Genomic DNA, 25,430 nt, shown 5'->3' on the forward strand with positions numbered 1-25,430 from the left:
TTGTACAGTATAGTGAACGGGGGTTGTGGGCGAAACCCCTGCAGCTGCCCAAAAAAAAGGACCCTGCAGCGCCGGTTCCCGATCACGGAAGTGAAGGCGAACCGTTGCCGCAGGGACACAAGGCGATTGAAGGAAAGGTAAGTAGGGTGGTGGGCGTATGTTCGGGGTGTGGGTGGGGGTATGTTGTGGGTGGGGGTGTATGTATGTACAGTTTTGTAATGGAAATGTTTCATTGGGAAATGTACGAACATTTGTGGTGTGTGCATTTCCTATGCAAACATTTCCGTCGCTGATTTTTTTTTATTTATTTTTTTTTTTTTTTCCCCCACCGCAAACAAATCACGCAGATCCTTCATTCCAGCCTAGCTGTCAGTCACCAAGCAGGGTGGCAGTCCTTGCCGGCCAATCATCAGAGTGCATTTGAGTCTGCTAGGAAACTAAGCACAGGGAGTTTTGGGCACCTTCCTCACTTCCTGCCCACCCCAGACAGCCTGAAGCCAGAGGCAGGCTTCACTCGTGCATCCCGCCAAAGGCAAAGCGAACAATGGGACCAAACCAAGCCTGGTTTGGCATGCAGAGTAAATCTCAAGAAGGAACTTTCCACAAAGAAATGGCGAAAAAAGACCAGGGTCATTTTATCAAAAATGGCACCCTTGGGTGCTTTAGTGCAGCTGCGAACAAAGGCCGCAGTAAATGCACACCACGATAGTTAAAATGAAACCACTGCCACCAGCCATTCAGTGAGAAAAGGGTAACATAAAAAGGTTACATGAGAAGCTAGACAAAGGGGGATACAAGGTAACCCCTCCAGCGCCCTATTGTAAGATAGTGTGTGCTGGGTCTAGAAAGTTACAAATGTAAGTAAAGTCAATTTCACTTTACTGCTCTTGGAAACAGTAGTTTATCCAAGAGAAGGTATTTAAACCTTTGGGAAATATGGAAAACTTCCCTGTGTCACTGCACTAAATGTGCTGTGACACCATGTAAAAGATGATGCCTATCGAGTTTGTCAGACTCCACAACCAAAAGAAACTGTGTTAAAAAATCGCATTAAAAATACATGAGTGGGGGGAAGAAAAGGGTCTCGCTCTCTCCAGGTAAAAAAATCAAGTCCTCAAAATCCAGCAAAGTTGCTGGGGGTCTCTAAGGTGGAGGTGGAGGGAATTAGCACATTTCTGAGAATTCTCCCTAACAGTGCGCACTTTAAATCTTCCAATGAAGTCTAGATTGTTAGGGAAAGCTTGTATGCAGTACCCTTTGGGACCACGACACACAACTAGGACTAAAAGTGTTAGCAAAACCATGCTTTGGTAGAAGTCTGTACCACAGTTTTTGGTAGCGAGCTGAGCAGCCAGGCTTATCTCAAGAGGGAATGTGAGCTTGTAATGTTACACTGAGGTCTACAATCGCAAGTATTCAGATAGACACTTAAACTCAAGGTCTCTTGGTAAAACACTTAATTTATTACACAGTCAGTTGAAAAACATTCACTAAAAGGAGCCAATCAATATCACACAAAGATATACTACAATACTTCACACTAACCGGTTCTGAAACATTTACACTACTTTGAAGGAGCAGCAAAATGGCATTCAGAGCAGTTGTAGTAGGAGCAAAAAGTGGCATATATAGGTAAAAATGGTTGTTATTTAAACGGAACAGTCTTTGCCACGGTTCTCGAAGTAGTTCACGGAAGAAAGCTTCATATGCCGGGTCACAAGCTGACTAGGCCTGCAGGTTGCCCAAGTTCCACGAACTTTCGCGGTGAGAGGTAAGTTCTATCGGTCGGGTTTTCACAGTACTTTATATTGAAGAAAAAGATGCAGCTGAAGACTTCTGTGCCTGGAAGTTCCTGCAGATCTCGCTGTTCCTGAGCCTCAGTCGTGGGGACAAGAGGGAGAACGTCAGGGGACTCCTGCACTGCACAGGGACTGGTCACAAAGCTAGCAACCTGGCAATTCTTCGATTCCAGTAGCTGCCTTCAAGCACACAAGCTGGTATCCTTCTCCCTGGTTATTCTGTTTCCTGCAGCACTCTGGGGAAAATACAACCAGCTCCGAGAATGGTGTCCAGGTGGCTTATGAGTTGATTGGTCCTACCAACTCAAAGGGAGACGTCCTTGAAGGGCTTCTCTGTCAAGGTGAACTTGGTGATTCGGCATGGAGCAGGGCTCCACTGGACTAACCAACGGTCCAGTGGTTGCAGCAGCCGTCCTCTTTCAGCTCGCCTTCGCTTCTTTCATTCCAGTCACCTTCAAAGCTAAGAGACTCGCCTTTTATTCAGTTTTTTCCCTTTGATTCCAGCTTAGCTTCCAATCACCCAGCAGGGTGGCTGTCCTTGCCGGACTGTCAGCCAGCCAATCACGCCAGAGTGCATTTGGGTCTCCTAGGAGACTAAGCACAGGTGAGTTTGGGGCACCTCCCTCACTTCCTGCCCACTCCAGACACTCGGCCACCAGAGGCGGTCTTCAGTCCTGAAGCCCGCCAAAGGCATAGAAACAAAGGGACCAAACCTGGTTTGACGCGCAGAGACAAACTCTAGAAGGAGCTTTCCAAAAAGAAATGGCAAAAAAAGAAGACCGGGACATGTTTAAACAAAGGGGTGGGGGGGGGCACAGGCATCATCTTGAAAAACATGGCTCCTTTGATTTTTAGCTACTGGTGCCCGCGGTCGGGAAAAATCATGGTAGTTTGTTGTAAAACCACGGGCACCAGCCATTTCGATAGGAAAGTGTAGCATTTGACTGCTGCATGAGTTTCTAGACCTAGTAAATACTAGGTAACCCCTCCAGCACTCTATTGTAAGATAGTATGTGCTGGGTCTAGGAATTTTAAAAGACTAGTAAAGTCAATTTAACTTAACGTTCTCTGGGAAACAGTAGTTTATCCCAGAGAAGGTATTTAAACCTTGGGACAGCCTAAAAAGCTTCCCTGTGTCACTGCACGGAGTGTGCTGTGTGACACAAATGAAAAGATGATGCCTATGGAGTTGTCTAAAACTCAATAATCAAACACAAGAGTAAAACAACACCTCAAAATACAAGAGTGGGGGGGAAAAAAGACTCACTTTCCAGGTAAAAAAAAAAAAATCAAGTGCTCAAAATCCAGCAAAGTTGCTGGGGGTCTCGAAGGTGAAGGGAATTGCCACATTTGAGACTTCTCCTTAACATAGATAAAAACCTTTCGATTGGATTGTGTCCTCCAACGTATTCCACATCTTTGACATGTAATGTCCACAGCTGTGCACTTCAGAAACTTTTTCCGCAGAGGGTGTCCTGCGTCAATGACGTCTGGTTGATGGCCCACTAAGGCCTCAGTCAAGGACGCACGGCAGCCTCAGTTCCATTTTTTCCGCTAACGTGTTGCTTTGTGAAACTCGGCGCGCCTCGTGTCTTATCATCGTAGAGATGTCTTCTTCGACCCCTCCGACTCTGCGGTCTGGCTTTAAGACCTGCCGGGACGGCAAGTCAAAAATGTCAAATCACCAATCCGCATCACATTAGTTTGTGGTGCCCGGGCGACTCGCACGACTCGGACTGCTCGAAATTCCAGTCACTGACTGCCAAGGCCTGGTGGAAGCAGAAGGGAAGCTCTAGGTAGGTAGGGGTCCTAAACCTGTTACGTCCCGAAAATCCAAGTCGTCCAAGGGGGTTTCCACCGACGACTCGAGGGGCGACTCTCCGCGTCGGAAGGAGTCCTGGGTATCTCGGTCCTGGAGTGGTTCCCGTCATTCTTCTTCCTTGTCCCGACACTCTAGGAAGCGCCGTCACCAGTCGCCTTTCCAGTTCTCGGAGGATGGTGCCTCGAGGAAGGTTGCATGCCTGACGAAGTCCTCGACTCCGGGGGAATGGGCTGCGCTTAAAGAGCAAATGTTAGCGATATTTCAATTGCAGGGCACGGGGTCCAGTCACGTCTTTTACTGAAGCCGGTTAGGATCTGTCTAATACCGTTGCTCGCACGACTTCGGGCTCGGGTCCACGACGCGAATCGCATTGGGAGCCTTCGAGGTCCCGTACGGACAATAATTCGAACAAGAGACGTGCTTCTAGGTCTCGGTCCTCCTCCCCAGCGAGACCACAGCAACCTACTGAGGGCTTGAGGCCGGCGTATACTCGGTCGGCGCTGTGTCCGTCTGACTCGAACGACAGCGCTTTGCCATCGTATCAGCCCACGCTGCTGTCGGCACCTGTGTCGACACCGAAGCCTTCGGCCCTCACAATGTCGAGGTTGTCGACACACTCAGCGTTTAAGCCTTCAGAGATTTTTTTTCTCAATTTGCCTTGGGAGTATCCCGATGTGGTAGATCCTCCTAGGAAGGCTACGGCTAAGTCTGTGAGGCCAGTTTCAACTCCCTCCGGCTGACATATATGAAGAGGAAGAAATGTCTGAATTTGAGGACCCTGGTGAACTTGAGGAAGCTCCGTTGGTTTCTGGATACAGTCAGTTGGAGGAGTTGAGGCAGACCCTCCATGATGCCAACGGGTTGGACAAGTCTCCGGAAGTGGAATTTGGTAGGCCTGAGCCTGGGGCTCATGCAGAGTCTTCATACCAGAGGCTCATGGCTAGGGTCTCGGATTATCTGGGCTGGTTCAGTCCTCCTGAAGACTTTGTGCAGGATGATCTGACGGACATCTTAGATCAAGGGCTGTCCTCTGACCCAGTTTTACCATTTCATGTCACCTTGCAGAAAAGGGTGGCAGCTGCGTGGCAGTCCCCGGAATCTCCTCCGGCTGTTAATAAATCTTTGACTAAGAAATACCGCCCTTCCGTTAGCGACCCCAGCTATTTATCTAATCACCCCACTCCCGAGAGTTTGGTGGTTAGGCAGCTACGGCCACTCCGAGGCAGGCGGCATACCCTACCATCCGTCCGTATAGAGACAAGTGCTTCGACGGTTGGCCCTGGAAGGTATTTTCTGTTGGGAGCATGGCCTTGAAATCTGCCAACTCCACGTGTGCCTTGGCAAGATTTTCACACTCTGTGGAACTGTTTCTTTAGCGGTTGAGCATATTTCCGAGGGGGAAGAAAGAGATGGGTTCCTTGCTCTTGTGCAAGACTGCAAGGATGCCATGTGCGAATCCCTTCAGTCTGGTTTGGATACGCCCGATAGTGTTAGCCGCTCCATGGCTGCGAGCACCGTTATACACAGATTTGCGTGGTTGTGGAAGTCTGGTTTTGCTACGGATGTGCAGGCCAATCTTAACTTGCCCTTCGATGGTGCACATTAGAGCCTTGAGAGGTTGCAGACCTTGAAAGCTGTGGCTAAATCTTAAAGCGCAGCTGTGCGTCAACCTCTGCCTTTTCGTCCTAGGGGACAGCAATGGAGGGGAGGTTCTTTTTGTTACTACGCCTCCTTTGGTAGAATGAGAGGGGCCGCCAGTCAAAGGGGCCAGCGAAAAATTACCCGTGGTGGTCTGGGAAATCGTGGTGCAAAAGCCGCTCAGGCAGCTGCGTCTTTGCCTTCAGGTGCTGGTGCTGCCGCAGCCGCTGCTCCAAACAGTCATGAGGCCATGCCCCATGGTTCGCCGGTTGGGGCACACTGTCTCAGCATCTCGAAGAATGGCGAGCCATTACTTCAGATGCGTAGGTTCTGGATAGCATAGCCCACGGATACTGCCTTCCCTTCCATCAGCGGCCTCGCAACAATCCACCGGGGAAACTCTTTGAAGCTTCCGGATCTGCTCCTTGCGCAGGAAATCCTAACCCTGCTGGAGAAAGGCGCTATAGAACTGGTGCCTGTAGCGGAGAGGAACAAGGGATGGTATTCCCCTTTTTGGTTACGAAGAAAGACTGGGGATTGAGACCCATCGTGGACTTGCGTTGGTTGAACAAACTTCTCAGGAAGGACAAGTTCAAAATGGTTACTCTTTCTCAAGTCCTCCAGGCCCTTCAACTTCAGGATTGGTTGGTGTCTCTGGACCTACAGGATGCTTACTTTCATGTGCCGATTCATCCCAAGCACAGAGTACCTGAGGTTTGCGCCTGGCGACTTGCACTTTCAGTTTCGGGTCCTGCCATTCGGATTGACCTCCGCCTGAGGGTTTTCACCAAGCTAATGCTGGTGGTGGCAGCGTACCTCGGGCGAGGGGGGGATTCACATCTAAACCCTACCTAGATGACTGGTTGATCCAACGCTTGATAGGGAGAGCGCGCCCCGGATCACCTCGGTCTCACCTGTAGCACCCTCCACAGCCTGGGCTTCTCCCTGAATTTCAAGAAGTCGCATCTGACACCTTCCCAGTAGCTCCAGTACATCGGGGCTGTGTTAGACACGTCCTTGGAAGTGCTTGCCTCCCAAGGTGAGGGCTCATCACATTGTGCAGATGGTGGACAAGTTTCAATATGCCCAGTGTCTCCCGGCTTTCGAATTCTTAAGGTTGCTCGGCCTCATGGCATCCTGCATTTTTCTGATGCCAGAAGCCAGGCTGCGGATGAGATCCCTGCAATGGGTTCTCAAGATGCAGTGGTCACAGTTCTCAGGCAAGATGTCGGATCCCGTTCAGATTCCACTCTCGGTCTCCCAGGATCTTCTGTGGTGGGCCAACGAAGGGAACCTGATGAAGGGGGATCCGTTTTGGCAACCATGGCTGGAGGTGACTGTAGTGACAGATGCTTCCCTCATAGGATGGGGCGCTCATGCCAACGATTTGACAGCCAGTGGTCGTTGGTCTTCGTCGGAGTCCAAACTCCACATCAATCTGTTAGAGCTGAGGGCCATCAGGCTAGCCCTGAAGGCTTTTCTGCCTTCTGTACGGGGAAGTGTGTCCTGATCATGACGGACCACACAGTGGCCATGCATTACCTCAACAAAAAAGGGGGGGGTAGTGTCACTCCTGTTGTGCAGAGAGGCAATGCAGCTCTGGTTCTGGGCCATCCAGCAGGGAATTTCAAGCTTGGCAGTTCATCTGGCCGGAAACGAAAATGCGGCGTAGGACGCATTGAGCAGGCAGCGCACGATCGCTCACGAGTGGGAGTTGGCTCAGGAAGTCTTTCAGCAGATCTTCACCCCGCAAGTGCATCTCTTCGCCTCCGGTGTCAACTGGAAGTGCGAGAGATTCTACTCGAGGGAATTGCCTCCAAGAGGAGCCTTAGGAGACGCGTTTGTGGCGGATTGGTCATTCTCGCTGCTGTAAGAGTTTCCTCCGGTCCCCGTCATTCCTCAAGTGTTGCAGAGGTTACGGAGGTTCGGTTCCCACATGAATCTCATTGCTCCGGATTGGGCCAGGAGAGCGTGGTACCCGGACCTTCTGGAAATGTCCATCTGCCCTCCACACTGTCTTCCCTAGCGAGAGGATCTGCTCTTGCGCACCCCAGGGGTCAGGTTCTCCATTCAGAGGTCAAATCTCTCAACCTTCACGCTTGGTATTTGAGAGGTTGAGGTATAAGGATTGGGACCTCCTGGATGACCTGATGGAGGTGTTGCTTTCGGCCAAATGGCCGGCAACAAAATCCCTGTACCGTTGCCGTAAGTTCATGCGACTGGTGCAGAGGTCACAATGTTGATCCTTTTCAGTGCTCCATTCCTATGTTTTTGTCTTTCTTACTTTCTTTAGCCCACAGGGGCCTTCAAGTGGGTACCATTAAGGGTTACCTGGCGGCGCTGTATCTATAAGCGCTCGTCTGAAGAATGTTCTTACTTTAAGATACCTTTTTGATTTCTCCGTTTCTTAAGACTGACTAATGTATTCCCGCCGTCCCCTTTCCAGGGGCCGGTTTGGGACTTGAATTTGGTTTTGAAATTTCTCATGGGTGCTCCGTTTGAACCTTTGCACTCCTGTCCTTTGAGATTACTGTCCTTCAAGACTGTTCTTGGTTGCGGTTACTTCCGCTCGCAGTGTGAGGGAATTGCAGGCACTTTCATCTAAGCCACCCTTTACTGTTTCACAAGGACAGGGTTGTACTGCGGGTACGTCCCTCCTTTCTACCTAAGGTAGTATCTGAATATCATTTGAGTCAAAAGGTGGTTCTTCCATCTTTCTACCCTCCTCTTCCTGGTAAGGAAGAGGAGCGAATCCATCATTCAGATCCTAAGAGAGCTCTGTGCTTTTAGATTTCTAGGATGTCCAGGGTCAGAGTGGACGATCAACTCTTTGTGGGATATGCTGGACACCGATTGGGCCAGGCTGTTACAAAAAACAGACCTTGTCCAGGTGGATTCTCCTCACCATTCTGGAGTGTTACCGATTGGCGGGTAAGGACCCTCCTGAAGGGTTGCAAGCTCATTCTACTAGGGGCGTGGCTACTTCCAGAGCCCTCCAGCGGGTGGTTCCTATTAGGAATATTTGTGATGCAGCCCCATGGGCTTCAATCCACACCTTTCTGTTAAACAGTACTCCCTGGATACAATCCATGGCCAGGATATGCCTTTGGGAAGGCGGCTCTTTATTCTGCGATCTGTTTGGGTACTCTAAATTCTTTTCCCTCATCTACTGGTACTGCTTTGGGAGTCTGTCAAAGATGTGGAATATGTTGGAGGATACAATCCATTCGAAGAACAAGTTACTTGCCAACTGGTAACGTTCTTTCGACTGGATATTCCTCCAACGTATTCCACATTGCCCTCCCAGCCTGCCCCTCTGGAGAATTTCCTATGCGATTGCAGCTTTCGTTTCCGCAAGGCTATGTGCATCTCAAGCAGGCATGGAACTGGTGACGCACGTTCTGAGGGAAAAAACTTAAACTGAGGCTCCGGGTGCTGTGCGTCCTACTTATAACATCCGGTGACGTCGCCCTCGATGGAGGCGTTCGAGGGACATCAACCCAACGTCATCGACGCAAGACACCCTCTGCTGAAAAAGTTTCTGAAGTGCACAGCTGTGGACATTACATGTCAAAGATGTGGAATACGTTGGAGGAACATCCAGTCGAAAGAACGTTACCAATTGGTAAGTAACTTGTTCTTCCCAGCAATAAGTTAAAAACCAAGTTCTCTCCTCTGAGGGACAGTAAATATCAGTCTGGTTGCAGCAATGCAGATCCTGGGTTCCTGAGCCTCAGTCGTGTGGACAAGAGGGAGAATATCTGGAGGACTCCTGCAGCAGCAGTTTGGAGGTCGGCATCTGCTACCGGCTCTTTTCAAATCAGCAGCACTTTGCGGTTTCAGCACTGGGTAAACCGCACCACCGCGGATCTTGGATACTGGATGGACTTCCTTCACTCCTTGGGTCCTGCACTATGGTAAGGGACTCAGGCTGTGGTCATCATGCTTCTGGGGGGGGTCCTGAGAAGGCTCCTGGCTGGATCACTGACCTTGCACTAGACTACAGATCTTTCTCGACTGCAGGCACTCTGTTCCTGCAGCAGCAAAGTAGTACAGCCAGTCGGGGAAGGTGTAATTTGTTCCAGGTTAGTTGGTCCCACTAACCCAAGGGAAGAAGTCGTCCCTTCCGGCGCTTCTCTTGTTGATTAGAAAAAGGAGTTTCAGCCCAGCAGCAGGGCTTCACTAGGCAATTCAAAGATCCAGGAGGATGCAGCAAGATTCGTTCACGGTTTCTTCAGGTTGTTCTTCCCAGTGGTCGCCTGTCTTCAGTCCGAAAACCCCTCACCTTTTTAGCAGGTTTCTCCCATTCATGTACAGCCTAGCTGTCACACAAACAGCAGGGTGGCTGTCCAATCAGGACTGGGTGCATTCAGGCATTCTTAAAGACAAAGGGCAGGGGAGTTTCGGGAACCTCCCGCACTTCCTGCCCTTCCAGACACGCCAGAGGCGGGTTTCAGCCCTGAAGGCTGCCAAAGACAAAACGAGCAAAGCGCTCAAACCTGGCTTGGCGCACAGAGAAAACCCCATGAAAGACAAAGACCTCACAAACCGAAAATGGTGAACAAAGACCAGGCCATTTTGACAAAATGGTCACCCATGGGTGCTGTATTGTAGCTGAGGGTTCAGCCTGTGGTAGAAAACCACAATGGTTGGAAAATTATACCACTGCACCAGTCATTCAAAGTAGTGAGGGTAACACATTTTTTTACATGAGTAGGTAGGATAAGGGGCTACTAAGTAACCCCCCCCACCCCACCCTCCCAGCACTCCATACAAGATGGGGTGTGCTGGACCTACAAAGAGAAAAAGGTAAGTAAAGTCAATTTCACTTCAACAGTCAAACAAGAATCGATGTAGTAACCCTGTTGGAGACTATACAGTCCTTGTCCTCTTGGTATTAGGTAACCCATCTTTTGGTATAGACCTGTACTACACAAGTTGGCACACAGTTGGAACATGGACAATGGTCAGCGATGTTACTACTTTTTTTTGTGGAGCAGCTGCACCGTATAAATCAAAAGCATTGTATGTAGCTACATGCATAATGTGTTCTGCCAACTTCTTGTACCACATGCAAGACTTGTGTGATGCATGGTTCTGGCTCAAGCAGTTGGTCTTTTTTGTATCCTCCCCCATGTACTTGTTGTAGTCCAGAATACACTTGGGCTTCTGCACTTGCTGAGCCTGCCCCTGCACACTGACAAGTGAAGTACTTTCATCATGAATAGTACTTAGCATGTGCACATTCCCTCTGTCGCAGAATTCTATTGCCAACAGTTAATCCCGCTGCATTGCCATTCAAGCTTCCTTGTCCAGCTTCTTACAAACAAGTTGTCTGGGGAAGCCTTTGCTGTTACTGCGGATTGTACCGCATGCCAGTGTGCCCACATTGTACAATTCCTTGAGTGGTATTCCTGTGTAGAAATTGTCCACATACAAATGGTGACCCTTGTGGAACAATGGTGTGGCAAGATCCCAAACAATTTTCTCACTTATCCCTAATTGGGCTTGGCACCCCGCAGGGTTTGTTCAAGTCTTTTCCAGTGTAGACTCTGTTGTAGGAATAGGCATAGGCATACCCAGTGGATTTTTCACACAACATTTAAACCGTGATCCCATATCGTGCTCTTGCTCGGAATATACTGCTTGAACAGTAGCCGACCTTTGAACAATACCAATGATTCATCAATGGATATGTTCTGGCTAGGAACATACACCTCAGAAAATCGCTGAGTAAAAGGCTATTCAAAATTCAGCCATTTCTCAAGCACATCACAGTTCCGGGTAATGGTGCTGAGTTGTCATTGAAATGCAACATAAGTTGTATTGCTAGGAAACCATCTGTACTCATTATTGCTTGAAAAAATGGGCCTGTAAATACAGCTTCAGTAGACCAGAACAGTGAGATGAACGGATTCCCAGGAGCAGTGAGACCCCAACACTTTTCATCTCAACATTTGTAGTTGGAACCCAAGAGTTTGCTCTGGAATGGGTTTTCAGATTGGCACCACGTAACCTCAAGAACTGTTCAGCATACAGATTGGTTTGCTCAACATCTGAAATGAACTCATCATCCAGAAAAGGGTGAAAAAATCAATATGCTCAAAACCATCTGTATTCTTCCCCGTATGCAGATCATGTTGTTCCTGAGCCTCAGTCATGGGGACAAGAGGAAGGACGTCTGGGGACTCCTGCTCTGCAATGGTCAGCGGAAGCAATGGGCAAACTTCGATTCAGAGGTCCAGCTCCTCGCGTATGACAGCAAATAGTAACACTGCGGTTCTCGGATACCAGACTTTCCTTGCTTCTGGGGTCCAGCACTTTGTTGAGGTGGCTCAGGATTGGTCAGTCCTGCATCAGGAAAGTCCGGGGGATCTTCCTAGCGCTCTGGTCCGACTTAAAAGCAACGCACACAATCTGCTGTTCCACTCCCTGACACTTCGGTTCCAGCAGCAGTGGGAATACAGGGAATACAACCAGCTTCGAGAGGATGTCCAGACAGGCCTACTTTGGAGTTGATTGGTCCCACCAACTCAAAGGGAAAAGGCGTCCTTGCAGTTCTTCCCTAGTCGATGCGAATTCGAAGCTTCAGCACAGTAGCAGGGCTTGACCGGGCAAACCAATGGTCCAGGAGTTGCAGCACGAGTCCCTTCCAAGTTGTTCTTCAGATTACTTCGTCCAGTGGTCGACTGCCTTCCAAGCGAAAAAGCCTTGCCTTTTATGCAGGTTTCTTCCATTCATTCCACCCTAGCTGCAGGTCAAACAGCAGGGTGGCTGTCCTTGCCGGACAGCCAGCCGGCCAATCACCCTTAGGTGCATTCCTTTAACCAAGGGGGATTAAGCACAGAGTTTCGGGCACCTCCCTCACTCCTGCCCCTGCCAGACATAATGGAGCCAGAGGCGGGATTTACTCGTGAATCCCCCCACAGACAAAACAAACAAAGGGACCAAACATGGTTTGGCGCACAGAGTAAATCTCAAGAAGGAACTTTCCAGCAAGAAATGGCGAAAAAAGACCAGGGCCATTTTGACAAACTGGGTACCCATGGGTGCCTTACTGACACTGCTAACGCAGCCCGCAGTAAAAACACACAATGGTAGTAAAAAGTAAAACGCTGCCACAGCCATTAATTGAAGAAAGGGTAACACAAAATGTTACATGAGAAACTAAACAAAGGGAATACTAAGTAACCCACGGTAGATCACCCCTTATTTCTCAGGACTCTGTCCTCCCTTGGTTTCAAAGGCTCTGTCCTCTCCTGGCTCTCCTCTTAACTCTTCAACCGATCCTTTACTGTCTCCTGGGGCGGCCGAACCTCCGCCAACTTCCCCCTGAACTATGGCATCGCCCAATGATCTGTACTTGGACCTTTCCTCTTCTCTCTCTATACCTCCATTCTTGATCGCGTCATCTCTTCTTTCGGCATCTCCCACCACTTCTACGCGGACAACACCCAACTCTTTCTCTCCTTCACCTCCGACCTCCACCACTCGATCTTCCTGCCTCAAAGCCATAAACTGGATGTCGTCCCACTTTCTTTCCCTCAATGCTGACAAGACTGAAGTGCTTTTCTTCCCTCCCAACGCTCATCTTCCCCTCCTCCTTTTCATCCACTCCCTGCCCCCTTCCAATCTCCCCATCGCGACCCATGCCCGCAACCTCGGCCTCCATATTGTCTCCTCCACCCACATCTCTCTAACCTCTCGTACCTGTCGGCACAACCTCTTCAACATCCGCAAGATCCGCCCCTCCCTCACCTTTCACACTCCTAAACTCCTAATCTCCTCCCTTGTTTTCTCCAGTCTCTTCTACTGCTCCTCTCTTCTCTTTGGCCTTCCTATCTCTCACCTGACTCCCCTAAAATCCATCTACCACTCTATACGTACTCTGTCTCCTTGGCCCTCGAGACGCTACCTCGCTCTCCAAACTCGGCTGGCTCCCTTTCCTCTCACTTGAAATTCCAATTCCTCTGCCTTGTCTACAAATCTCTCCATGACCTCGCCCCCCTCTTTCCTCCCTCCTCCCATTCTACTCTTCCTCCTGCTCTCTCCGGTCAGCTGACCTATACCTTCTCACTGTTCCCCCTGCACCTTGTGCCTCCTCACGCTTCCGCTCCTTCCAACTCTTGGCCCCCCTCCACTGGAACTCCCTACCTCTCCCTATCTGCTCCACCCCCACATACCCATCTTTCCGCTCCTCCCTGAAAGCTCTTCAACTCCACCCCCCCGACTCTCCTTCCCTACCTCTTCCCCCCCCCCAAAAACCCTTCCCCCTTCAACTCCCTTCCTCCCCCTCCCGATGCCCTTATATACGATGCTGTAACCACCCCTGGGTGTCAAGACCATCTGAGAACACCCTCCCCCCTCCTTTTGAGTAAATTGTTATATGTACTGTACCACTGGTTTGTTTCAAGTTTGTAAATATGTATAAGAGATTGTGCCCTCTGACGTATTCCTTATCTTTGATAATTTGTCTCCAGCTAGCTGGCCTCGGAAATGTTTTCTCTGTAGAGGGCGCTGCGCATCGACGTCCGCCGAGTCGATGTCCCTCGACAGCCACCGTATCGGCGCTGACCGTATGGTGTCGATTCGATCGACCGATGCGTCGAAGAACCCTTCGACAACGGCGTCGATGGTGCCTTCCTACCCGATGGCCCGTGGCGCTCTCGGGTGGACTCTTTCGCCGGGTGCAACGACTCACGGCGTTTCGATTTTTTGGGTTTTTCACCCAGGGTATCACCCTCAGCTGTCTTCGAGGGGGTCGAGGCCGCTTTCTCAAAGACACTTAGCATTTTCTTCCTGAATTCCTCCCACTCAGCAACTTAGCATTTTCTTTGTGAATTCCTCCCACTCAGCCTGAGAGCTGTGTTTTGTGGGGCAGGAGACCCTTTCTGGGGAAACAGAAGATGACGAGGAAGGGGGATCTTCGACGTCTCTTCTTTGAGTGTCTAGATCTCGACGAGTGGTGGGAGCTACTTCGAGACCTAGAATGGGAATGCTTTTGACGGCGAGGAGACGAATGCCTCGACCGAAGAAACTTTCGAGGAGGTTTTGACTGACTTATCTCTCTCGAGCTTCCCCTTGCGCTCCTAGAAGGCTTTCGCCGTCATGGACATGCAGTCCTCACACTCCGAACAATGGTGCTCGACTCCCAAGCACCACAAACGGATGCTGTGAGGATCTGTTAGACATTTGCTTTCCGCAGTCTCAACATTTTTTGAAGCTGGACCGCGGAGTCGTCTGTACGGATGAAGAAGCCATCGAGAACGAGTTGGTTTTATCGAGTGAAATATAAGAGGTTTATCTGACTGATCTGAGCAACGATATTCCGAGGCCCCACGAAGCGCGGAAAAAAGAACTGAACAACGGACGCCGCGCGTGGCTATTTATGGGCATGGTGACTTCGACGCTGATACGGTGGCTGTCAAGGGACATCGACTCGGCAGACGCCGACGCGCAGTGCCCTCTACAGAGAAAAAATCTCCGAGGCCAGCAAGCTGGAGACGAATTATCAAAGGTAAGGAATATGTCGGAGGAACATCCCATCAAAAGAACGTTACAAGGTAAGAAGTAACTTGTTCTTCTTTCTCTTGTATTGTTGTTGTTATACTGTAAAGCGCTTTGGTGTAAAGCGCTATATAAACTCAATAAACATGAATCTAAGACTTCCCTGTGCCACTGCACTGAAGGTGCTGTGTGACACAATGTAAAGATAATGCCTATGGAGTTTGTCAGACTCCAAAGTAAAAAGAAACGGAAGAAATCACATTAAAATCACATGAGATAAAAGCCCTAAAGTCCAGCAAAAAGAGCAGGGGGTCTCTAAGAAGGGCGCAATTTAGCACTAAACCAAAAGTTCTCGCTAACAAGTGAGTTAGTGTAACTAAATGTTACGTGAGGAATGGGCTAAAGGAGTTACTAAGGAAGCCCCCAGCACTTCACATAGGGTGGTTGGTGTGTGCTGGACCCAAGACTGGGGTCATTTTACTATTCTTGGGAGCAGTTCACCCAAGAACATTTTGTTCAACATTAAGTGAAGTCCAGGGGACTTCACAATGGTACTACACAAAAGGTGCTGTGTGTCACAATGCAAAAGAAGATGCCTATGGAGTTTACTAAACTCCATAACAGTACGAAAACACAGAAAATCACACATGAGCGAGTGAGAAAAACATTGGACTCTAGAGTTAAAATTAAAAAGCCCCGAGTCCAGCAAAGAGCTGGGGGTCTCTAAGGTTAAAGAATTGGCACAGAAATGAAAATTCTCCTTGAAGTTATCGGCCCAAACTTATTGTGATGAATGTCTTTGATGTATTGGAGGTGTGATGGTCTATGCATTTTTGCAACTGTTTAACTTTAATTTAAATTATGTTCATCTGACTATACAGCTGCTTTGTTGCTTTCTAGCTTTTAAAACTAAATTGATGCCTTTTTTGTTGTTGATAGATTTAGTCCCCTAGCAATCTGTTTCTCACTTAAGTAAATGTTTTCTTTATTTCCTCACCAGGTGAACCACAGAGTTTCACTTTAAAATTCAAGAGAGCGGAAGACTACCCAATTGATCTCTATTATCTTATGGACTTGTCTTTTTCAATGAAAGATGATTTGGAGAATGTAAAGAGTCTTGGGACTGCTCTTATGGAAGAAATGAAGAAAATTACATCCGATTTTAGAATTGGTAAGTGTTGAAGTACTTTATTTCATGATTTTATAGAAATAAAATGCATTTGAGCTTAATCCCCATAACCAAATGCAGTGTAATTTTCATTGTTTAAGGCAGGGTCCAAAACAAAACGTGCCTTCTTTGAGTTTTTTTAAATATTATTAAATGTTCTTGTCAGATGGAAGTAGAAAATTGAAATAGCTCCAGAAAACTTAATTGGGGTGCCACATAAAAAGCTTACACTTTGAAAGCTTCCTAGCAGACTGTAGGAGCATATTGTATTGCATTTGAATGCATGGAATCGGTTGCACTCTGCAGTTCAGTACGTAAGTAACACTGACGGCAAGACAGTTCCTTTTCCTGCATACCTCTTATTTGCATTGTGTAGAAGGCAGAAGATATCCTCATTCAAGGTAAGGTGGGTCTCTGCATCCTGCTTCTGCTCCAACACACACTAGTAAAGCTCACACTCATCCAGCCTTCAAGGCATGCAAGGTATGGGGAACAGTTGATGGACCTGTGCATTGGGATTTTGATTTTTGGTTGATTTTGCTTCACTTCATTCTGGTCATTTTCCTGGTTGAAGCCTAACAATTGGCTTTGGTTTGGGGGATATGAGCCTGATTGTTTTTCAGCACTCGGGTACTTGGATGGATACATACTACTTTCTTCTGCCAGCAACAGGAAAAATGAGCTTTAATGACCTTGGTAAAGAAGAAAAGATGGAGCTGATGACTTCTGTTCCTGTGCAGCTCTGCAGATCTCACTGTTCCTGGGCCTCAGTCGTGGGGACAAGAGGGAGGACGTTGGGGGACTCTTGCACTGCGACTGTCAAAACTGGCAACCAGCAAACTTCACTTTCAGTGGCTGGTTCGCGTTTCAGCTCCTTGCAGTACAGCAAATGGCAATAAGCGTGGTTCCTGGCTGTCAAGGTGGACTTTCCTTATATCTGGGGTCCCGCACTCAGCTGAGGGGGGGGGGGGTCAGGCTTGGTCAGTCCTGCTTCGTGGGAGTCCGAAGGATCTTCCAAAAGCTTTAGGCCAGCTTAAAAGCAACACACACAATCTGGTGCTGTTCTCCCTGGCTATCCGGTTTCCTGCAGCAACTCTGAGGAAAATCAACCATCTCCGAGATGGATGTCCAGGTGGCTTACTTTGGAGTTGATTGGTCCCACCAACTCAAAGGGAGAAGTTGTCCTTGCAGGGGCTTCTCTGTCGATAGGAACTTGGCAAGTTGGCACTGCAGCAGGGCTTCACCGGGAAAACCAACGGTCCAGGAGTTGCAGCAGGCATCCTCTTCGGTTCCTTCATCCAGTGGTTGACTCTGCCTTCCAAGCCAAAAGCTTTGCCTTTTATTCAGTTCTCTCCCATTCGTTCAAGTCTAGCGGTCAGTCACCCAGCATGGTGGCTGTCTTTGCCGGACAGTCAGCCGGCCAATCACTGCAGAGTGCATTTGGGTCTCCTAGGAGACTAAGCGTAGGGAGTTTCGGGGCACCTCACTCACTCCCTGCCTACCCCAGACACCCGGGAGCTAGAGGCGGCCTTCATTCGTGAACCCTGCCAAAGGCAAAGCGAACTATGGGACCAAACCTGGTTTGGCACGCAGAGTAAATCTCAGAAGGACCTTTCCACAAAGAAATGGCGAAAAAAGACCAAGGCCATTTTGAAAAAATTGCACCCTTGGGTGCTTTGCTGCAGCTGCGAACACCTTGCCGGACAGTCAAACAGCCAATCGCCACAGAGTGCATTTGGATTTCCTAAGCACAGGGAGTTTTGGGCACCTCCCTCACTTCCTGCCTACGCCAGACACTTGGACGCCAGAGGCGGGTTTCTCTCAGAAACCCTGCCAAAGGCGAAATGAACAAAGTGACCAAACCTGGTTTGGCGTGCAGAGAAACTCTCTAGAAGGACCTTTCCACAAAGACCTGTCGGAAAAAGACCGGGCACCATTTTAGCAAAGATGGCTGTACTCCATTTTGAAAAAGATGGCTCCTGCGGTTACTTTACCAGAGCCGCGAACGGTCCTGGTAAATGCAAACCAAGGTAGTTCAAAACGAAACCACTGACACCAGCCAGTCAATTGAGGAAAGGGTAACGCATAATATGCTACATAAGAAGCTAGACAAAGGATACTAAGTAACCCCTCCTGCACTCTATTGGAAGATAGTACGTGCTAGGTCTAGAAAGTTACAATGCGAAGTAACGTCAATTTCACTTTACTGCTCTGGGAAACAGTTGGTCCCAGAGAAGGTATTTAAACCTTGGGAAGTCCAAAGGACATCCCTGTGCCACTTCACTAAAGGTGCGGTGTGACACAAAAATGAAAAGATGATGCCTATGGAGATATCTAAAACTCCATAATCAAAGAAACCAACACAGAAGTCCCAAACCTTAGCAAAAGAGCTGGAGGGCTCTAATGTAGAGGGAATTGGCACATTTTTGAGAATTCTCCCCAACAGGCACACCTGTGGAGAGCTCTCTGGCTGCCCAAACTAGCCCAACCCAGATCCCTTTATATAAATCCAGTGACGAAAACAGTGGAACTCAGTAGTTTTACCTTTGGGATTATGTATAGTCCCACCTCCTTCCACATTAATTCATGGTAATCTGATTTAATCCTGTCAGCCCTTATGTACACCCCTATGTAATTGCAAGGATATTTAGAATCTGGCCTGAAAATGTAACCTTTCCCCAGGGGAGAAGGGACTTGGGGCAGGTTGGGGAGGGCTTATTATAACAGTTAAATTGAAGGAGGTCATTGATTATGTTTTGTGCCTTGACTATTAACGTCAATGTTATACATTTGAAAAAGATTCTGAAGTGGAAAAGGGCAACTTGTGACTCTGGTGACACTTAACTCTTAAACACATTTTTTAAAGCTGTTATTTGAAAGCATTCCTAATCACTTATGTTTATGCTTATTAACCTTTCTCCTTTTTTGTTTAGGTTTTGGCTCTTTTGTGGAAAAAACTGTAATGCCTTACATTAGTACTACCCCAGCCAAACTTCTGAATCCTTGCACTGGTGACCAGAACTGCACTAGCCCCTTCAGCTATAAAAACGTGCTTAATCTTACAAGTGACGGTGGCCTGTTTAATGAGTTAGTAGGAAAGCAGCACATTTCTGGTAATCTGGATTCTCCTGAAGGTGGATTTGATGCCATAATGCAAGTTGCAGTTTGTGGCGTAAGTAGCTCTTCAGAATTTAAACACCTTTTGCTTGATATTCTATTTATAACCTTTAACCCAGTGATCCCCAGCGTGTAGCTCATGAACAACATGAATTGTTGCTCGCCAGTTGCTCTGGGCCATGGTGTGGAGACCTAGAAGGAAGTGCTGAAGCGATGAGACGTCCGTAGCAAATAAATCCAGGATAGTCGTTGTGGTTCCAGCTGGCTTAGTTTTATACATGCAATATTTGTTTGTTTGCCACCATGCAAACTATTTTTTGGTAAATCTCCTTACTTGTTATAGCAGTGTCATTGTTAAAACAGTGTCTTCTTGAGATACTTTGGCCTGCTGACAAATGAGTAAAATAATTGAACCATGTATGTGTCCTGGAGAAAATTGTCATAATCTGTTATTTTGTATAGCTAGTAGGAGCATAATGGACAAATAAGTGGCATTCATATTCCACTTTTCTTGAATAAATATTTTGCATGCACTGCTTTTTGTACAATTTGTGTTTGATGCTGTTATGCATTATATGTATCGGAAAAATGAATGGTAGTGTCACCTAAATGTATAATTACATAGTGTCCTAGTGAAAAAGAAATTATCGTTTGATACTCTGCCCATGTGGCTAATGAACAGATAAGGGAAATGCATAACACATTTTCCCTAATTAATTTTCCCTATATTCAATTTAATTTACTTTCAATTAATTTAAATGAACATGCCAATTAATCAAAATACCTAGTTACCACCACACCCCTCTATGAAGTGGTCATCAAATGCTCAGTTTTGACCAATGTTTACCAAGTCTTGTGTAAAATCCCTGAGAAATGATGCTCTAAATCCTTCAGAAAAGTATTGTTGTTATTGCTAACCACTTGTTCATGAATGTAACAGGCCCCAGGAGCTTTAGAATCCACTACTAACCATTACAGGGCAAAATAATTCTTGGGAGGTAACCTCCAAAGCCACAGTGAAGTGATCTTTAAAGCCTATCATATAATGACCAGTATTACTCAATCATTATTTATTTAATCTTATTTCTCCATTAAGTTAGCAACATTTAAAAACATGTATCATATTTCATAAACTTCTCATAGAACAAGCGCAAAATAAAAAACCACATTCAACCAAGCTATATATAAAACCCTGATCATTACAATTAATTATATAAAACACAGTTTCCATGTATGTCCACGCTTAACGCAAAACAGAGAAACAACAAATTAACAGGTAATGAACCAAATCTTTAACTCCTACTTTGCAGGCACACTTTGTGCTTCCTTCTGCACACCATAATTCATTGAGCGGGTGGGTAAATGTAAACGTGCCATTTGCATCAGCCTCCTGCTTTCTGGAGATTTTATTTACAGATTTCTCCTTGCCAATTTATGTGTATGTAAGTCTGTATATAAAGCTAATGAGAAGTTTGATAATCGCCATGCACATCTATGTTTTGAGTGTATATAGTAATGATTCAAAGTAGTTAAATCAGGAATAATAAGTAATTTGAGGTGCAGGGGAGAGGTGCTCAGCCTTGGTTTCTAGGCTGGAATACATACATGGAACAATAGTTTCCTATTTAAGGAAACCCGCGTCCCCTGCACACTATCAACAAGAGGCTAAAAGCCTGTATAGAAGTTTTAATAGGTACAGTTAGTAACCTAGTAGTTTTCACAGTTTTTAAATAAATGTCATTGCTTTGTTTAGCTCACAGTTATTCTTAAATCATCCAATTATTTCTTGACAACTTTTCTGTTTATCCAACAAACAGTAGTTTATTCATTTTATAACAACAAATCATAAATCACAATTTAATGTGGCCCAACGCGTTTCGAGTATCAATTTTCACTCTTCATCAGGGGCAATGTGTTCTGTATTCTTAACATTCAATACAATTTCTGTAGAAAAAAGTAATAAATTATCTAATAATATGTATTCATGTTTATACTTTTGAACCAAAACAAGGTACTTCATTAGTTAGATAGGAGTACAAAAAATGGCATCATCGTATGTTTTCAACCAATAACATTAGTTTAAGAGATTTAGTCTTGTAACAAAGGATGAACTTATTCACCAAATGCTTGGGAGCCTATTGAGTTTGTAGACAATACCATCAATAGAATCGGAGTGTGATTGGTAACCTATTAAGAAAGAAAAATGGGGAATGGTGTAACAAGATCCTGTTCCTGTGCTATTTAGACATGTAAGAACTACAATGGTGACAAATGCCAAGCACCCGTGGTGATTTATGAAGTGTAGAATAAAACCTAGACTCACTTCACGATGTCATGTTGGACACCCCCAGTAGTCTTTTAAAGGCATCAGTGTGAACTGGTTGTAGTATTCTAAAAAAGAGAAATAGCATGGCTAGATTATAAAGAAAAGGTCAAGCCGCCTAAGAAAAGGTAGCCTTAAAGGATACTTACAGTACAAGAAGGTGACTGCTGGTAAGAGGTAGAGTATGGGCATTCTCCATCCGCACCCGAATGCCGGATAAGAGTGGTATGTATATTTATAGTCGCGAGTGACGTCACCCGCGCATGCGCGTGATGACGTCACGAGCTCCAATTCTGATTGGATTTAAGTGTAAACATGGTCACGAGTGACGTTACCCGCGCGTGTTGCGTGATGACGTCGACGCGACCAACCTCACACGAAATAATCGTGTAGAGGGAATCATGCGAATTGAAGTTTGTTTTCCCATCGTACTGTATGTCAGACGGCAGCATCTGCTAGAACGCAGAATGTTTTCCTACTGGGAGGCAAAAGGTGGTAGTCTGCCTTGTTTGTCTGTAGATGAATCTGTATATGTATGGACGCTCCCTAGATGCACTAAATGATCGTGTATGAGTGTTTCTGTGTTTTACTCAAGGCTTGAAATAGTTGAAAAAAAGTGTTGAAAAAAAGTGTTATTGCACATAATAAATGTCACTGTGACCAGTGGGAGAGTGGGCAATGTACGTCCACAACCTAACTGTTAGTGAGAGAGAATAAATATTCAACAAAATAATAATAATTTGGTGAGCAAGTAATAAAAACAAAATAAGATAAATCGTCTTAAATACAAAAGAGACTCCCATGCATTTTTCAAAAAATGGTATCCGAACACAAATAAAACTGTATCTAGATGAATCTGACCCATGAATGGGTGTACATTCTAAAAATCAAAGTATACACTTGTAATAATTTTATGTCTATTATATTCCATTTGAACCCAGAATTTGAAGGGTTTTCATCCTCTTTGGTAACAACGTGTAGTTGGACATGCTACAATTTAGGGAACTTATTGAAAATCAATTATATTAAAAAACTGTATGGTATTAAAAATCAGGGGTGGTCAAAGGAATCAACAAATAAGAGAAGGGGTTGAAAACCCTTAAAATTCTGGCTTCAAATGGAATATAATAGACATATAAAATTATTACAAGTGTATACTTTGATTTTTAGAATGTACACCCATTCATGGGTCAGATTCATCTAGATACAGTTTTATTTGTGTTCTGATACCATTTTTTGAAAAATGCATGGGAGTCTCTTTTGTATTTAAGACGATTTATCTTATTTTGTTTTTATTACTTGCTCACCAAATTATTATTTTGTTGAATATTTATTCTATCTCACTAACAACACTTAGTTAGGTTGTGGACGTACATTGCCCACTCTCCCACTGGTCACAGTGACATTTATTATGTGCAATAACACTTTTCTTCAACACTTTTTTTCAACTATTTCAAGCCTTGAGTAAAACACAGAAACACTCATACACGATCATTTAGTGCATCTAGGGAGCGTCCATACATATACAGATTCATCTACAGACAAACGAGGCGGACTACCACCTTTTGCCTCCCAGTAGGAAAACATATTCTGCGTTCTAGCAGATGCTGCCGTCTGACATACAGTACAATGGGAAAACAAACTTCAATTCCCATGATTCCCACTACACGATTATTTTGTGTGAGGTTGGTTGCGTCAACGTCATCACGCAACACGCGCGGGTGACGTCACTCGCGACCATGTTTACACTTAAATCCAATCAGAATTGGAGCTTGCGACGTGACGTCGTCACGCGCATGAGCGGGTGACGTCACTCGCGACTATAAATATACATACCACTCTTATCCGGCATTCGGGTGCGGATGGAGAATGCCCATACTCTACCTCTTACCAGCAGTCACCTTCTTGTACTGTAAGTATCCTTTAAGGCTACCTTTTCTTAGGCGGCTTGACCTTTTCTTTATAATATAGCCATGCTATTTCTCTTTTTTAGAATACTACAACCAGTTCACACTGATGCCTTTAAAAGACTACTGGGGGTGTCCTACATGACATCGTGAAGTGAGTCTAGGTTTTATTCTACACTTCATAAATCACCACGGGTGCTTGGCATTTGTCACCATTGTAGTTCTTGCATGTCTAAATAGCACAGGAACAGGATCTTGTTACACCATTCCCCATTTTTCTTTCTTAATAGGTTACCAATCACACTCCGATTCTATTGATGGTATTGTCTACAAACTCAATAGGCTCCCAAGCATTTGGTGAATAAGTTAATTCTTTGTTACAAGACTAAATCTCTTACACTAATGTTATTGGTTGAAAACATGCGATGATGCCATTTTTTGTACTCCTATCTAACTAATGAAGTACCTTGTTTTGGTTCAAAAGTATAAACATGAATACATATTAGATAATTTTATTACTTTTTTCTACAGAAATTGTATTGAATGTTAAGAATACAGAACACATTGCCCCTGATGAAGAGTGAAAATTGATACTCGAAACGCGTTGGGCCACATTAAATTGTGATTTATGATTTGTTGTTATAAAATGAATAAACTGTTTGTTGGATAAACAGAAAAGTTGTCAAGAAATAATTGGATGATGTAAGAATAACTTTGTGAGCTAAACAAAGCAATGAAATTTATTTAAAAACTGTGAAAACTACTAGGTTACTGACTACCTATTAAAACTTCTATACAGGCTTTTAGCCTCTTGTTGATAGTGTGCAGGGGACGCGGGTTTCCTTAAATAGGAAACTATTGTTCCATATAAAGCTAATGAGGGCAGCCTATGTATATTTTGGGCATCTGCCTTTTTCCCCATCGGAAAAGCTCTTGCTTTAAGAGCTATTTTGAGTTGACTTGGTATTAGCCCACTGCCTATCCAAATGGACAGTGCCTTACAACCCACCGTACCACAAGTATTTATCTCTACCAGGGGAGGCTGCAAATGCGTGTTCACTGAAATTCATGTTCTGATTAGCAGAAAATCCCAGATGTGGTTTTAAAAAAATAAAAGTAACAATCTTCACTGGCTCGAAACCTTCAAACTGAACATCCCCAATTCACCTCATAAGGCGCTACCAGGTGTATCTGCAGGGAGACTGTTAGGCAAGATTGTATGCAGTACCCTTTGGGTGCACTACAACAACCCTGACCACCTGGCAATAGAAACCCAACATTTCGGTATAAGTCTGCACTACACGGGTTGGTAGCGTGTGGAGCAGCCAGTCTCATCTCAAGAGGGGTCAATGTGAGCTGTAGGAGAGTTAGAGATTCACAGTGACAAGTATTCTTGCACACAAGGATTCTTGATAAAACAATTATTAATTTATCAGTCAGTTAGAATAAGCCTTCTTCCAAAGGGAGCAATATAAAACACCATACAAATATATACCTCAAAGAATACACACTCTTAGTTATCTAAATCAGCAAATACCCATTTGGGATGCCACACAGGCACTACCTACACCCTCAGGTGACTTCAATAGCTAGGGTGCTGTTGGCATTAATATATTACTGTTCTATTTAGAATATTCTTGGGAGTAGTGTTAAAGAGAGTTCAGAATAAAACAAGTATTCACTCAGTCTTAAGTAGGTAAGTACTTTCTAAACAACCCCCCCATACAAAGTTAGTTTTGCCTTTCCTGGAAGGAAGGCAAAACACATAAGCAGAAGAGAGAAGAGTAATTCAGGGCGCCAGGCCAGCCAATGTTAAGTTAGAAAAAGTCGAGGTGAACTGAAGCTCTTCTTGCAGGTACGTAGGAAGTCTTTTCCATTGTTTAAAAAGTCTTGGTAGAATAGAAGCAATCAAAGTAGGGGCCCAAGCTGATTAGGCTTGTGAACTAAAGCAGCTGCAAGCAACTCTACACATGCAACCAAGCAAGTCTCCAACGAGGACAAGTGGCAACCGCAAGAGGTAAGTTCTCTTAGACTTTACAGTACCTTTATGATCTCGCTGTTCCTGGGCCTCAGTTGTGAGGTCAAGAGGGAGGACTTCTGGGGACTCCTGCCTGGCAATGGGACGGTCACCGCTCACAACCAGCAAACT

The 25,430-nt window shown here is 45.8% G+C and overlaps 1 protein-coding gene across 2 annotated transcripts in view; it reads left to right on the plus strand.

The window, feature by feature from the left end:
* LOC138569772 (integrin beta-1) overlaps positions 1–25,430 on the plus strand; it is a 420,457-nt gene that overhangs the window by 158,650 nt on the left and 236,377 nt on the right. For both annotated transcript variants that reach the window (XM_069648057.1, XM_069648056.1), the window contains exons 5-6: positions 15,767–15,937; positions 18,868–19,106. In XM_069648057.1, the coding sequence (XP_069504158.1) occupies positions 15,767–15,937; positions 18,868–19,106 (410 nt within the window). The remainder of the gene's footprint in view (positions 1–15,766; positions 15,938–18,867; positions 19,107–25,430) is intronic.

The sequence above is a fragment of the Ambystoma mexicanum genome, chromosome 2q (genome assembly GCF_040938575.1).
Source record: "Ambystoma mexicanum isolate Mex_15411 chromosome 2q, UKY_AmexF1_1, whole genome shotgun sequence".
Classification (NCBI taxonomy): domain Eukaryota; kingdom Metazoa; phylum Chordata; class Amphibia; order Caudata; family Ambystomatidae; genus Ambystoma; species Ambystoma mexicanum.